Raw genomic sequence first — 17266 nt, 5'->3', positions numbered from 1 at the left:
CGTTTCCCCAGCGCCGTTTTGTCTGATCCTTTCCATTCGAACTACTCTTGAAAACCCTTGGAGCTTCTGGCTTCCTCTCCATTAACTGTCTTCAAAGCATTTTTTTCTTTCTCCAGTAACCTAATCTCTGCCCCTTCAGACACCTGCTGTTTCCCATCACTATCTTTCTGATGGTTTCAGTCTTCATTTCTTGCATTCACTTCGTCTTTATGCTCCTCTTCCGGACTCTGTTTTCAAAGCTATCAAAAATTCCTTCTCTTCACATAGGAACTTACGCAGGTCTCATCCACTAGTGTGATTGATATGATACACGAGTTTTCAGTATAATCAGTCTGGTCTGAAAGAGACTACCTTACCTTTTTTAAAGACAACTCTGACCATTGCATTCATCTATCCTACATCCACTAGACTGTTACACAGAATCAGACTTTCCAGACAGACAAAGCTCCCAACTCTCTTATTTCCCAGTGACAAAAACTAATTTATTTTGTCTAGGCCTACATCTTTTAGGATCCTCATTTCCTTCTTTTCCATTTACTTAGAAAATGTTTTGAAGAGAAAGATTTAGATGTTTTATACAGATAAGGAGGTCAAAAAGTAGGGTCCTCAATATAAAAATTGGGGAAATGAACAGTCCCAGTAGAAAGAGAACTGAGACAGGGCTGGGTGTGTGGCAATTGAAGCAGGGGCGGCTCTAGCTTTTTTGCGGCCCCAAGCACGGCAGTCAGACCGCCTTCGGCGGCTTGCCTGCGGGAGGTCCGTCGGTCCCTGCCGCTGAATTGCTGCCGAATCCACGGGACCAGCAGACCTCCCGCAGGGACTGCCGCCCTCGCAGGGACTGGCACGGCGCCCCCCGGGGCTTCCTGCCCTAGGCACGCGCTTGGAGTGCTGGTGCCTGGAGCCGCTGCTGAGTTCAAGGAACAACTGGATCTAGAGGGGAAGAGGATTGAGGGTTATGGAGGCAGAGCAGGAAAGATCAATGTACATAAATGGTGAAAGAGCAGGCATGTTGGAGTAGGTGTCCCGTTAGTATCTGAAATGACGTATGTTCCCCTAGCTCTATGATGCTGACCTGGTTGCTAGCTTGCCCACGTTTTAACAACTCCTTTATGCCCTTCTTGTTTCTCACAAGGATTGTATATTCTATGTCTGTGTGCAGTTTTGTTTCCCTTGCTAGTTTTGTTACTCCCCATGTGAGTTGAGCTACCATCTCTTGTAGCAGATTTACTGATATGTTAACAACTCCAAAATCTTCCTCTCCAACCTAAGCCTCTGTCTCCTCCCAGATATGCCACTGTAGTGTCAAATTCATTATGTCCAAAATTGAACTTCTCATTTATAACACTAAATTCCCTTTTTTTCCCCTCTCTTCTCTGTCTCTCAGCTGTCTCCAGTGTTACAAGCTTGGAGTTATCCCAGTTCCTCTGTCCTCCTTTACCTCCCTACTGTCCCCAGATACAAATTCCCTTGCTAATCCTGCCAATTCTACTGCTACAATATCTTATAAATCCCTCCTTTTCTTCCCTCCCCTACTGCTAGAACCTTGCTCATCAATTTCCTTGATTAATGCAACCTCCTCTGTGACCCTCATCTACCTGCAACTCACCTTCCACCACTCCTCCAGCTACAACCTGTCCAAAGTGCTACTACATTTAGCTTCCTTAACTGTCACCTTGATCATATCACTCATCTTCTCAAATCCCTTGCTGACTTCAATTCTTCATGGAGCTCACAAGTTCCTCATCTTCAGAGCTATTTCCAACTATGCCTCACACATAATCTCTTCTCTCGTCTCAAATACCACAGTGGTGGGTACCACATAAGAACCTATAGAGACAGATGGATCTCACATCTCCCTCTATTTTCTCACTCCTAACTATGAACCTTCATATCCTCCTCCTTCTTTTAGCTTTTTAACTTCTCCCACACTGCCTTTTCTGATTAGAACAGTCTCCTACTTCATATGCAGTCTATCTGCTCCATCAAATTCCTAGTTAAAATCCATTTCCCTCCTGGAATCTCCAGAGATGGTTTCTCCACTGATGGTGGTCCGCATTTTCTTGTGCTTGAGCTGTTATCCTTTATATCATATCTGCCTGTTTGGTGGGTACTTTGGTTGAAATTCTGGCTCCACTGCAGTTTATGATAAAATTCCCATTGACTGACTGGGGCAAGGACTTCACTCTACCCTCTTCTATCCTAGGCCCTTTTTCATTGTGAGGGAGGTTTAAAAGAGATCTGAATATAAAGAAAACCAGGGCCATAATATCATACTGCTCCAATATGTGAGTAAGTACCATACCAAAATGAGGAAGGGCAGATGTATCAGCTGCCTCATTCTTGTTTTTGTTTCAGACCAAGATGCGTTTATAACAAACCATTATTCAGCTCTCACTCCATAGAGAGAGCTCTGGCAATATATTATTCACTGTTATCTCTGTGATCTTGGTCTCTCTTAGAGCAGGGCTACACTACAAACACCGCAACATTGCAGCTGCCCTGCTGTAGCGCTTTATCGAAGGCCATGTCTACACTACACAGTTTTGTCAACAAAATTCAGCTTTTTTCGACAAACCCGTGGAGATGTATACATTGCAATGCTCCTCCCGCTGATTTAACTGTCCTGCTACACTGACCTAGTAAAACCAGCTGGACAAGAATGCACAGAGCTTTTTGCAATGAAGTTAGAGCAACACATGTCAGTGTAGATCCTGCATTGCTTATGTCACCTTAATTGGGTTCTAGGAGGTGTCTCACAATGTCCATCATCACTGTTCTGGTCACCAGTTCACAGGTACACAGGCATGGTACACAGGCCTGGGGAATTTTTGAAATTCCTCTTCCTATTTGCTCAGCATGGACAGCTCACATAGCATCTTCCCAGCTGGCCATGGTGACTCCACACAGCAAACGCTCTCCTTCCTGGGAGAACTGCTGGGTCTGTGGGGAGAGGAGGCTGTGCAGTCACATCTCCGCTCCAGCCATGGGACGTTTGATACCTACAGGCAGATTGCTCGTGGCATGGAGCTGAAGGGGTATGAGCGGAACATGCAGCAGTGCCGTGCTAAGATCAAGGAGCTGAGGCAGGCAAACCAGAAGGCAAGGGAGGCCAATCGTTGTGGTGTGTCGCCAAAGACATGCTGCCTCTAAAAGTAGCTGCACGCCATCCTTGGCAGCAACCCCACCTCCACTGCCAAGAGCCCCATGGATGCTTCAGGGAGGCTGGCGGCAGCAGCCAGCGGAGTGAACCCCAAGGACGAAGTGGTGGACAAGGAAATGGAGTTGGAGGAGGATGGGGGACAGGCGACAGGGTTGTCTGATGATGTGGCAAGCCAGGACCTGTTTTTAACTCCAGAGGTGTCTAGCCAGTCTCAGCAATCCAGCTCTGGTGTGCCTGATACAGGAGAGAGGAGCTGTGGTAAGTACTTTTTATGCTTTGATACTGCAGGGAGAAATGAGGTAGAGTTAAGGGTTTTTTTCCTCAGGGTAGAAGACAGATAGAAATAACTGACAGTAGCACTGTATGCATCTGTCTCTCATTCCCCTATGTAGCTAGACAGAGGGGACCCTGCAGAAAAGTTTGTTGATGCACACCGGGATGTCGTGGAAATCCTCCATACTAACCTCTAGGAGACTTTTGTGGAGGTACTCTGCAATCCTCTGCCAAAGGTTCCTTGGAGGGCTGTCTTGTCCCTTCCCCCCATGGTAGGAAACTTTGCTGCGCCTATCAGCAATTATGTCTGCAGGCACCAAATCAGCACACGGCGAGCAGCATATGGACCCAGTCTGCAGCCACATGCATGCAGGAGTTGCACCCTTGCATCCTCGGTTACCCTCAGGAGTGAGATATCAGCTTATATCACCCCTCGCCTGTAGAAAACAGTGCCTGTATTCAGAATAGTTTGTAATGATCCCCCTCTGGGACCTCCTCATGCTTTGTCCCATCTTACTCCCTCCACATCATGCCCAACTTACCATGGTTAGGGTTCTTGCCATGCTGTCTGATTGGCAAGGGAATGTGAGAAAGTGGTGTATGTTACTTGTATGAATCAGGGCTGTGATTGTACTCACAATAGTGCCTCTGTCTGTTGTTTCTTTAGCTTCTGCAGATGTGTCCATGAGTCTCCTCCGGCTAAGTGGCTGTGTCTGATAAGGAGACGAATCAGGAGGAGTAAGGAAGACATGTTCAGGGAGCTGCTGAAATGGTCTGATGCAACTGATAGTGAGTAGAGAGCCTGGAGAGAGGATAGCAGTGAAAAACTGAGAATGAATAGCCAGCGGAGGGAATGGGCAGGAGCAGATGATACAGCTGCTCAAGGACCAAATGGACATGCTGAGGTCGCTGATTGTGCTGCAGGCGGAACACATCCATGCTCACTTCCTCCTGAAGCCCATTCAGAACTGCCTTCCATGCCCTCCCCTAAACACATTTCTCACGTGTTCCTGAGCCACCACAGTACCCCATGCACTGCACCCCTAGGGACACGTTTCACAACGACAGCTGGACATACACCCAGCTGTGAGAGCCGCACTGTAAAAAGGTGCTCTTCATTGTCATGCCCCTTGTACGTAATAGAAATGTTTGTATAATTGTTGAATAAAAATGTACTTATGGAAAGAAAATGAATCGTTATTGGTCTCCTACTCACGATCTCTGCTGCTGAAATTCATACACAGTGGCAATCAGAGCATTTGCAGAGTAAACTTCATGCACACATAGCAATCATTACAACGGTCCTACGACAGTGCAAGAATGCTGTGCCTGGCTCAATGCGCTATAGAAAGACATATTGTTATTGTCAAAATGCTCCTTCAAACCTGTCCTGCCTTTGCGTCCCCACCGCCCTGTTCTAACAGTCCTGCTATCTTGCTTCTCAAAAGCAACTGCCATCCAATCCACCTCAAGGCTCTTCCCCTGAGGACACTTTTCTCCCTTACTTTCACAAATGTTATGCAGCGAACAGCAGGCTGCTATGACCATGGGAATATTTTCCTGATTGAAGTCTAGCCTAACAAAAAGGCAGTGCCAGCAACCCTTTAATCTGCCAAAGGCACATTCAACAGTCATTCTGCACCTGCTGAGCCTGTTGTTGAAGTGCTCCTTGCTGCTGTCAAGGTTTCCGGTGTACGGCTTCGTAAGCCATGGGAGCAAGGTGTAGACTGGGTCTCCCGAGATCACAATTGGCATTTCCACATCCCCAATCACAATCTTTTCATCTGGAAAAAAAGTTCCTGCTTGCAGTTTTCTATACAGGCCAGTGTTCCTGAAGATGCGTGTGTCATGCACCTTCCCTGACCACCCCGCGTTGATGTCAGTGAAATGACCCCAGTGATCCACCAGCTCTTGCAATACCATAAAAAGTAGCCTGTTCTCTTGATGCACTCTGTAGCAAGGTGGTCTGGGGCCAAAATGGGGCATGCGTGCCATCTATCGCCCCACTGCAGATAGGGAATCCCATTACTGCAAAGCTATCCACTATTTCTCGCACATTGCCCAGAGTCTCAGTCCTTCGTAGCAGGAGTCAATTAATGGTCCTGCACACTTGTATCACTGCAACCCACATGCTGAACTTCCCAACTCCAAATTGATGCATAACTGATTGGTAGCAGTCTGGAGTTCCCAACTTCCACACAGCAATCACCACTCACTTCTCCACTGTGAGGGCAGCTTTCATTTTGGTGTCCTCGCGCCAGAAGGCAGAGGCAAGCTCCACACACAGTTCCAGGAAGGTAGCTTTGTGCATCCAAAAGTTCTGCAGCCACTGCTCATCATCCCATACCTGCATCACAATGCGATCCCACCACTCAGTGCTTGTTTCCCAAGCCCAGTATCAGTGGTCTGCTGTGTGCAGCTTCTCCATGAATGCCAATAGAAATCTTGAATTGTGGTTTTTTTCATGCCACACAGGAGAGCAGACATCATGGTGTCATCAGATTCTATTAAATGAAATACTATGAAATACTGCAAGATGAGCCAAGTTGTGTTCATAATGCTCATCACAAGACTGGAGAGCAGCTCAGGAGCCACGCTTTCAGGCAGAGATCGTGGGCGCGCAGTTTACACGGGCTGTTGAAAAGCTGTGCAAAACATAATAAGAAGCCCATGGAATGATGAGATGAAGGAAACTGCATCATGGGATGTTGAGCCCACCCCCATGATGCACTGCAATCCCTTCCCAGAGAACCCAGCAGCAAATGGTGGTGAGTTGCACAGTGGGATAGCTTCCCACAGTGCACTGCTCTATCAGTATAAGAGCACCAACTCTGGGCATGCTTTTCTGTCACAAGGAGCGTCGTGTGGACATGCACAAGCAGTTCAATTACAGCACTGGAGGATCGTCAACATAACTTAAATCGACTTAACTTTGTAGTGTAGACATAACCGAAGATGCTCTAAGCTGAAGGGAGAGCTCTCCTGTTGTTTTAGTTACTCCACCTCAGTGAGAGGCGGCAGCTGTGTCGGTGGGAGATGGTCTCCCACCAGCATAGCGCTGTCTGTATGGGGGTTACGGTCAGTATAACATATGTCGTTCAGGGGTGTGGATTTTTCCGATTTATACCGAAGTAAGTGTGTGGTGTAGACCTGGCTTAGGCTGTTCCTCAGAGAATCCTGACCTTGATAGGGAACCGTGGTTCGTCTTGGAGTTGCAGATTCAATAACATTTCAGAAAATACTCTTCACATAACTTTGGTCTACACAGCTCCTTGTGTTTCATAGTCTGCACTGGTATTCGGCCACTGATTGTTCAGTCCCATTTAAGGTGACTTAGGGAAAGGTCATAGGGAGTTGATCCAAAGTCCAGTGAAGTCAGTGTTAAAACTCCACTAGATTTGACTGGGTTTTGGATCAGGTCTTTAACTAACAGTTTGTCATTTCCTCCATAAACGAGGGACAGTCCCTCATTTGTCTACATGGGGACACTCAGGAAGGTTAATCTAAATTAACTAAAGGTGTGTAAGAGCATTAAATGAAATCAAATTAATTCAGAGTAAAAGTGTCTACATGGGGTTTTAATGCTGTTTATCTAATCCATGTTAAAAATTAATTTGGATTAACCTTCCTTAATGTCCCCTAGTAGATAAGGCTTAAATGATTTATCTACACCATGTGCCATATGTTCTGTGATATGTTTTTCAGTATACTTCTTTATTCTTCCAAATTTCCTTTTCTGTTAAAATAAGCAGTAAAATAAATAATAAAATAAGCAGTACAGAGTCATGCTTTAAAAAAAAATGAAACGCATAAGATGTTTCATGCCAGAGGATGCTGAAACATGCGACTTCAACAACTTCAGATGGTAAGCTTGAGCCAAAAACAAACATGCGAAAAACGTTGTCTTCACGCATATTCAGTTCTGATTTGAATTAAATGTTTTCAAAAATGTGTAGCACTTAGGTACTGTCTTTTGCCATGAAAACTCGCTCTCATCTCTCAGATTGAGATAAATGCCTGTAGGTATAAATTCTGATTCATGCAATATATGAAAGAAAAGTGTTCATTGAGCAAGGGCTCTCAAAATATACTGCACATTGTATGCTACTTACTGACTAGAGCACATAACAGCTACCTGATTTGTTAGTAAAGTTAATAGGAATGACATAAATATGAACGACGGTAACAGAACAAAGCCAAAAGGAGAGCAGGAAGATATGGCTCTTTTATTATGATGGAACCAGTTTGCTTGAAATTAAAATTTGTTGCAAGACTCCATTTTTCTGCTTTTAAAAAATACCATAGCTCAGAGGCTTCCAACTTGGGAGAGGAGTTTGTTGGCACGAGCAAAATCTTACTTCAAAATCTCCAGATTTATCATTTCCTTTTGCATTATGTCTATGGGTAAGTGTTCATAGTTACAACCCCACAGTAAGCAACCGTGATTTTGAGTCCGTTGTAATCGTCCCACACTAAAATACCAGCTGTTTTCTTTCTATATATAATAGCTATTCATCCCATAGAGTATTCCCAGCATGGCTTGCCTTGTGGAATCTGTGCTGCTAGTAATATGGCTACCACTGTGTATTATATGTAAGACCTTGGTTTACAGTTTTTACCCCTTTTTTTTTTTAACTGAAAATTTCCCAGGTTTTACAAAAGGCATTATTTGGGTGGTGTTCTAACCAATTTCTACTTGAATTTTGGAAGTGCCAGAACTCCCTGGAACTGGCTCCCTGCTCCAGAAAGACAGATGATGACTCAATAACCTGTGCCAGGTTACTGAGCTGCCGTCTCTCCTTCTGGAGTAAGGAGCCAGGTTAGAAGTACTGGAATGATTTGAGCACTGGTGTACATGTTGCCAATCCTATGCGCACCGCATACCCATTAGCAGCTTGACAGACAGCTTGGATAGTTAGCAGCATTCAAAGCAAATAAAAGTTAATGAACTACTTTTCATGCTAAAATGGTTCAAAAATGAAAACCTGTGTCTAACTACAGTTCAGAACATAAGGGTTTGTTTTTTTAAGTTAAAAAAAAACATGAAAAGAGAAGAGAGTAATATTTACCCAGAAAAATGCAAAGTGGATTTTTTTTTTGCACTGATTTTTAATTTTTGGTATTAAACACTGGTACATTTCCGGGAATTTTTAAACTAAAAAAACCTGAGAATGAAGGGCCTTAATTATATGATGCGTCATAATTCCAGATCTCAGTATTGACTGTATACAGTACAGCTTAGCCAAAGAGAGAAGGTGTCCATTCGGTAGCTAAAACAACAGGATAGCGCTTTGTTTCATAGTCGGATCCGAACAGAAGTCAATAGAAAGACCCCCATTGATTTCAGTGAGGTTTGGATCTTTGCTCAGTGCAAAGACAGTGCTTGACAGGAAGGAGGATGTGACCTTTGACAGCTTTCCTGATCTTGGCTTTACTGGCTGGAGCTTTTGGGGATTTAAATGAATTCCCTTGAAAGTGAGGGGAAGTGATCAAGTATTATTTCTCACTCATTGCTTCACACAGATATTTGACAGGGTCAGTTATTGCTCAATCTGAGAGTAGGCGTTAGGTTGCATGGCTCGAGTCCTGCTTCTCTTGCAAGTGTCATAGAGAGGTTAGGGAGGGAAAATATCTTGACAAGAATAACTGCATATAAAAAATGCTTGCAATAAAAATACAGTAACAGCACGTCCACTCTCAGTTCTCAGGATGCATTTGAAGTGATATAGTTCTGTCTGCCCAAAACAGAGCCCACCAGGTTTCCTTAAAAGAAAATGTATCTTAAGCTGCTAAAATAACATTTTATGCTGCTGTTAAACTTTGCAGCAGTTAGTGTCGCAAAGAACTTTTTTAATGGTTGTGGTTATTCGTGCTTAAACAAAGCAATGTTTACAGAATGTGGCTATTCTGAGACTGAAAAATTGAGACGCCAGGATGAAATAAAATGCAATCTTTAATACGCTTCTGCTAAAAACATAGTCACAGGAAAGTAATGATGCTAGAGCCTCTATTCTTTTGTTGTTCTCACATCCCTTGTGTCTTAAGATTAGACCTTACAAGGTTACTGGCAAGAAAAACAATACAACACAATCTAGCCTAGGAGACAGAGGTCCAAAATCTCTTAGCAGAACAACTTTGTGGCCAGCAGGGCTAGAAGTCTCTTTCTGAGATCTAGTCCAGGTGTCTGCCGTCGCTGTTGAGTGTGCCAGAAAACTCAGTCTTGGGGAGAAAGTTTGTTGGCTCAGCTGCAGAGGACTACTCTGCCTTGGGACTGTACAAGATCTGAGCTTTTGGGGCTCCCTCATGCTGAACTTGGAGTGACCTGAGAACCAGAATCAACTTTGGAGCTGTTTGACTAGAGACCTATGTATAAAGGTATGGTATCAGAATGCTTTGCCATTCTTAATCTTGACACATTCAGAATGGCAGGAGAGGAATATTATTTCACTGTTGAATGTTGGATAGACTCAGGAAGGCAGCTTGGAGAAGAGGAGGTTACAGTAGTCTTGGTGAAAGGGAGAATTATGATATGAATGAATGTTTTAGAAGCAGAAACAAAAGGGGTAGATTCTGGAAATGTTATAAAAACAACAAGATTGGGCAAGATCCTGGTTGCGAGAAGAAAAGGAAAGGGAGTATCAAATATAACCCTCCAACTGCCAACTTGAATGACGGGGGGTTGCACAGCTGTCAGTAGCGATGGAGAAAGGAAGAACATATTGCATGTGCGGTGATGGATTCAGTGCACCCAGCATCACAAATCACCAGAGCATGCAAAATTTTAATTAATGATATGATTGTGACTTCGATGGAACTATTAATGTGAAAGAATCCACAGTATCCAAATGCCTGTGTCTATCCAAAACAAAATCCTGTCTCTCAGCATCAGTTAATCACAGTAGAAGTATTCTTACTGGAAACTGATTAACTGAACATTCATTCCCCTTCCCTCTCCTCCAGGATAGTGAAATAATCAAGCCACTTCTGTATTTCCCTGCTGCTGTGGTTTCTTTTGCATATTTCTCAGGTCAGTGCAGAGGGGCCCACGCAAAATCTATACTTATGTTTTGACCACATATCTTAAGGGGAAAGTGCAGTATCGTTGCCTAAATATGTTACTTCCCTGTAGATCATTAGTTTGTAGTGATGTATCCACCACGATGGTGGCCATCACACAGTCATAGGTATTTTTCTGTGGGCCTGATTCACAGTCCATTGAAGTCAATGAAAAGACTGCCATTGACTGCGTGGGATTTGCATCAGGCCCTATATGATCATATTTGAAATCTCTTTTGAAACACACGGGTGTCAAATAATACGCTTTTTAAAGATAATGTCCGTAGCAAAGTTTGTGATTTATGGCATAATGAAAAAGACAGGCCCTTAGTCTAGAACTTAAACTGTGCTGGGAAATGCATGTTCAGAGCTTTTATTAAACACTTTCTGTTAATAATACTCATGTTGAAAACTATTTGCCTTCATGACAATAAAGGTCTAAACAGGCACCTTTGAGAGACTGCATCTGGGCTACATCAACTGTAATTTATATCTCCCTAGGAATGGACGGACGAAGTTTTCAGTTTGGCAACAAACCTGCTGGCACACAACATGTCGCGGGATGCATTTCTGGAAAAAGCGTAAGTAGCTGTAATATTTATTGCCAAGGGTGTTACTCCTTGTTCTGAGTCCTTTTCCTTTTTCCTTTGTCAGCCTTCTTACCATCTATTGTTTATACTTTGTTGGCTTGTCAGTTCTGTAAACATGGATTTTCCTCTCTCGCTGAGTTAAAAAAACTGATATCTAAAAAAAACCCCGGGAAATATGATTCCTTTCACCAACTATTACCTAGGAGATGTGGCTGGAATACACTTTTGAATGCCATTGCATTCTTCCTGCTACACACACAGGGAGTGACGTCAGGTCTTGGCACTGCTGCTCAGGGTTAAAAACAATGAATTTCAGACTGACCCACTTCTCTGGGTTTTTTTTTTTCTGTGCTATCTATTATTAGTCAAAGAATGAGAAGTACAAGATTTCCATTTTCCTTCGTCTGATCCCTCGGGTCTTGGTACTCAGTAGAGAGAAACTGCGAATCTGTTCATCTAGATTCATTGGCACACGATACATTGATTCTGAGTGTTATAGGACAAAGTACAAAGGGAGTTTATGAGAAGTTCATAAAAATAGCAGACACTTTGCAAATTAAAGAAAAATAGTTGAATAAATCCACGATTACCAGGTGTCATGTGGATGATGAATGACACAGACAGAGATAGTTTTGTTTAAGTGACAGTGCTGAAAACTTCATGATAGAGCCTGCCAGATTAAGACGATGATTCCTGGCCAGTGTTTACCTTACTTGCGTTATCCTGTTATAAAGAGAACTGCATTCAAAGTTCAGGCATACAAGTCCCTAATGAAATGCAGCACCTGTTTTCCAGAGCTTGCCCCAGAGGGTTGCTTGATTCATTTTACTGAAATGGTTTGCTATTTGTGGGCTCAGAACATGACAATTTTGATTCTTCTTTGAGTGATGGTCCTTATTGTATTCCATGGTGGGTTATGCATGTGCATCGTGCACCCGGAGTCGGAGAATTTGAAAGTGGTGTCCGTTGGTCTGTGCATGTGCCCTGACTCACCTCATGCTTCCATCTGAGGTGATAAAGGGCGGGATGGACTGACTGCATCTTCAGTTTCTTCTCATTGCCTCATGGTCTGGGTTGGAACCTCCAGGGTCCTCATCTCTGATGCAGCTCTAATACTTTTAATTGTACATATGTTTATCAGTTTTAGTCATAGATTTAATAGTTCTACTTATTTTCCTAATTTTAGAAGTTTAACAGTTTTAACAGTTTAGAATAGAGTAGAATTTGGGTACTGAACTATGCCCAGAACGCCAGTCTTCAATCCTTCCGAGTCAGCGACAACCTCCTCATGCAACCACCAACACAGCCTCTACTGCCTGAGAGAATCTCACATCACAGCTGGGTGCAATATGTGTCAAACTTTCCCCGGCCATACCTGAGAAGTTTGAGTAACATGGCCTTGTGTACACTACAGAGTTAAATCAACTTAAGTTTCATTGATGATCATATGTTGCTTAAATTACATTGGTTGTGCATGTCCACACAATGCTCCTTGTGTCGGCAGAGCACGTCCACGGTTGGTGCTCTTGCATTAACAGATAGAGCACTGCATCGTGGGTAGCTATCCCACCGTGCAACTCGCCACCCTGTGCCGCTGGGAGATCTGGGAATGGATCACAGTTCACCATGGTGGGGGGCTCACTGTCCCATTATGCAGTTCGTTCCATCCCATCATTCCATGGGCTTCTGACTTCATTTTGTACCACTTTTGAACAGCCCCTGTAAACTGTGCGCCTGCCATCTCTGCCTGAAAGCGTGGATCCTGCACTACTCTCCAGTCTTGTGATGACCGTTATGAACACAGTGCAGCTGATCTTGCCGTATTTCATGAGCTGCAAATCTGATAATGACCCCATGGTGTCTGCCCTGCTGTGTGCTGTGGAAAGAAACAATTCAAGATTTCTGTTGGCATTCACGGTCACCTTCCTTGTTGATATCACTTTGGCAAGAAGGGTCAGAGCTATGATGGCAGATCCGCCATTTACAATATTCCACAGGCATAAGGTCTCTTTTTGCCTATGCCCAAAATTTTTACCAAAGGCAGTCTCCCTATTCCATATTAACCAATCCATTCACCTACCTGATTTCTTCCCGAAACCGCACACATCCACAGAAGAACGTAGACTCAATTCCCTCGACGTCCGACAGGCTTCAGCCATTTACCCGCAGAGAACAAAAACAATCAGGAAGTCCTCTAGACCATTTACTGAGGTAGCAGAGAGAATCGGGGAGACACCATCTCCACCTGAGAATCTCCAAATGGATTTCTATCTACATTAAACTCTGCTACCAGCTGTAAAATCAACCTCTCCTGTGGGGTGTATGGGCTTATTCCACTAGAGCTCAATCAATGACCACGGCATCCCTTCAAGATGTGCCTTTCATAGACATATGTAGAGCAGCCACGTGGAGTTCTGTCCACACATTCACAACACACTACGCCTTGGTGCAGGACTCGGCAGTTGATGGCACCTTTGGCACAGCGGTTCTCTGCACAACCCTTCCATCCTCATCTTTGCATCCTCCTCCTGCTTAGATACTGCTTGTCAGTCACTCACAATGGAATACAATAGGGACCATCACTCGAAGAAGAAGATGAGGTGACTTACGTGTAACTGGAAGTTCTTTGAGATGTGTGGTCCCTCTCTGTGTTCCACTTCCCGCCCTCCTTCCCCTCTGCTTCCGATCTGTCACATTCCATGGTGGAGAAGGAACTGGAGACACGGTTGGTCTGCCCCTCCCTTTATTTCCCTTGGACGAAGCACAAGGCAAATCAGGCGCATGCACAAATCAGCAGACACTACTTCTAAAATTTTCCACTCCAGGCTAATGGTATGCATGCGTAACCCACAGTTGAATACAGTTAGGGACCACACATCTCAAAGAACCTCCAGTGACAGGTAAGTCACCTCTTCTTTCAGCTCTTAGCTCATAAACTACTGACACTAGACTGGATTGCACATGGTAGACACAACCCTGTGTTGGGGACAGAGAAGAGATGCATTGGCTCTAGGGGAAGCACAATGTGTGTGTATGTACAAGGGCACACAAATTGCTACAACTCTAAGATGTGTAGAATTGCAGGCAAGCATGGTATCTCCATGCCTTTTATTTTTTCACTATTTAATAGCTCACTTAGGTGCTGTAGGATTTCCAAGACCCTTAAGCACAGATGCCAGATCAGAGTTACTCAAGGTATCTTTGACTTTGAAGATTAAACATTCCCCCCCACCCCATTATAATTACAGCCCTGCATAAAGTAGTGATCATAGTCCTATTAGAATCATGTCCATCCAATTTTTAAATGATTGCCATTAGAGCTGAATTATAAAAGGCATTTTCCTCTTTTTGGCATCCAAACCTTCAATAATGTCCAATATAATTAATAAAATGACTCAACAGTTTTCCTGTGATCAGGTCACGTGAGGTAAAATAGGGTTAGACTGTGGTGTACAAAAACAGGCACCTTGGGATTTTAACTCTCTGTTGTCTTTGTTATAATTGTGCAGTACAATTTTGCCTTTATTATTGGAGTACATAGCAAAGGCTTAACAGGGGCCGACATGGAGACCCGGGATTGGTTTCAAATCCTGGGTCTATCATTCTCAGAGCCAAGCAGTGAGCTATTGAAGTAGCATGTTTAGCTTTTGAGGGTGGTAATATCTCTCAGCAGCAAGCCCTTCTAGCCAGTAATGGAGCAGGAATAACATCCAGACCTTCGAGGAGGGAAAGAATTTTGGCTATAGAGCAAGGTAGAATGGTGTGTCCTCAGGTGTTCCATAAAACGTACCGAGAAGTCCTGGGAGAAGGAATCCCGATCAGGATTGGTCAGGTTTGTTATAACACCAGTGTTGCTCATTCTTGTGATACCATCACAACAGTTGAAGCTTTACATAAAGAACACAGCTGAGAATCTCAGCTTTCATTGAACTAAAATGTAAATTTCTAAGCCCTCTTGGTTTCACAGAAAAGCTCGTAAATGTGAACTCCAGGACCCCGTAAAGCTGCAAAAGCAGGAGGCAATGAAAAAGAACCCCAAATGTATGCATATTTTTAAATTCTTGTGATTTCTAAGCCAATCACAGATCTGGCATCTGGCTTCCTTGGTATATCTCTAAAGGCAAGGATTTGTGCAAAAACACCCTAACAGTTATTACACAGGCTACAGTATTAGAACTTGCTCTGGTTTGACAGTGGTTTGCTAATGTTCCTGATCTTGCAAATGCCAACCCCAGAAAAGCAGGGGTGGGGATGTTAATTATATTCTTTTATGGTACAAAACAAGCAAACAAAAATAAACCCAAAAGCTTCCCCCAAAAGCTCTTGCTATTGTCAGACAAAGGGCTGAAAGCGTTAGATAGATCCTTACACAAGTAGCCCTCACTCACATGGGCAGGCCCCAAGGAAGGTCTGATCTAATGCCCACTAGAGTCAATGGAATGACTCCCGTTGAATTTCCACAGGCTTTGGATCAGACCCTGTTTGTGTGAGTGAGGATGTGCATGGCTTGGGGGAAAAAAAGAAATGTATTTCTCATCCCGATGTTCCAATGGGCAATGGCATGGGAAAAGCTGTGAGGATTGGGATATGAATATACTCTAAAAGGTCAGTCCACGTAGTGCACTTAGTTGCCTGTATGTAGGCAACTTTGGTAGATAATTAATAGTTTTCTGCACCAGAAAAGCATCAGTGCTACTTTATCCCCATTTTTGATCATCACGCAGGCTTTCAGACTGACGCAAATTAAGTGGCCAGACTGGTAGTCCAGACTCCTTTAGCGCATCGATTCTAAGTCCTTTGAGAAAAAAGAACAAGGAGTCCTTGTGGCACCTTAGAGACTTGCAAATGTATTTGGGCATAAGCTTTCATGGGCTAAAACCCACTTCATCAGTTTCATGCTCTCACTTGTGCCAGGATGTTTAATTGCACTGGATTGACTTGTTCTCATCTGACTAGTGGTATGAAGACCAAGGGCCACGTTATCCCTGGTTCTTCCACGGGTGTGCAGTGGGGTGGGCCGGGGACAAAGGCACACACAGGCCAGGGACAGTTACAATCCCTGCGTGCCCCCTACTAGCCCATGGAGGAGGTCTGGCACAGAGTAGGGAGCAGGCTGCACCATCTCCAGGAATGGGGCTGCTTGCTCAGTATCCCTGTGCGTCAGTGAGCTGGAAGTTGTACCTTCTGAGGCATATTCTCTTCTTCCCCTCTCCCTGGGATGGGCTAGTTCTGCACCACTCCCAGTGCAACCAAGCCCACAATTTGCCTCAAGAAAGGAATTATTTCTAGGGTGCTTAAAGAGGGTAATAATTAGGAGTAACGAGATGCAATTAAGCAAAAGAAAATTTAAATTTAGACTGGATATCAGGCAAAATTTCCTAGCAGAGAAAGCCATCGGGCTGTAGAAGTTTTCCAAAGGAGGTGATGGAAGGGTCCGTTAGGGAGAAACTCTCACTTAGCAGGAATCTTAACTGATCTGCTGGGTCATTCCATTCCTAATCTAACAGTATGTCATCTCTGGATCTAGACGTTGTATTGAGGAAACCATACCCATGTTAGCTTGGTCAGAGCTAGCTTGCTAAATGTAGCCACAGCGGCTAGCTACTCTGAATATTATCCCATCTGAAACCCTAAACACCTACTTAGGATGACTAGCCCTGCCCATTACCATGGCTACACCACACCAGCTTGATCAGAGCTGGCATGGGTACAACTCCTTGAGCTGGGAATGACATCTTCCAGCTCCAATGTAGAGAGAACCTCTGACTCTGAGCTTTTCGATGTCAGTGTTGTGGATTTTCTTTTGTATTCTTGTGTACTGCTGGTTTTTGGATCGCTCCATATGAAGGCAGGCGATGTTTCTCACTCACCGTCGATGTTATGTTAATGTCCTGCACAGATTTTTCAGACAGTGCAAAAATGAGAGAGTAAAACTAGCAGATATAATAGAAACAATAGGATTGAGCTGTAAAGGAGTGGTTTGAAAAGCTTTTAAAAGGAAAAAAACATTCCCTTAGTTTTTTTCTATTACAGTTACACAAAACTGAAGCTGCCAAGTCACTCCAGAAGGACCGTAGTTCCTCTGAAGAGGTAAGTCCTTCTCATCCTTTTGTTGTTACAATGGATCTTTCAGACTTTTGAGTGTGGATTTTAATCTTTAGAATGGTGCTGGACTGTCACCACCTTT

At 43.8% G+C, this 17266-nt stretch overlaps 1 protein-coding gene across 1 annotated transcript in view; it reads left to right on the top strand.

The window, feature by feature from the left end:
• The window catches only part of PLCB1 (phospholipase C beta 1), a 641577-nt gene that overhangs the window by 403807 nt on the left and 220504 nt on the right, over nucleotides 1-17266 (top strand). The window contains exon 5 of the mRNA XM_045009836.1: nucleotides 10991-11070. Within this exon, the coding sequence (XP_044865771.1) occupies nucleotides 10991-11070 (80 nt within the window). The remainder of the gene's footprint in view (nucleotides 1-10990; nucleotides 11071-17266) is intronic.

This window comes from Mauremys mutica, chromosome 3, assembly GCF_020497125.1.
Source record: "Mauremys mutica isolate MM-2020 ecotype Southern chromosome 3, ASM2049712v1, whole genome shotgun sequence".
Classification (NCBI taxonomy): Eukaryota; Metazoa; Chordata; order Testudines; family Geoemydidae; genus Mauremys; species Mauremys mutica.
This window is presented reverse-complemented; position numbering and strand designations above follow the sequence as displayed.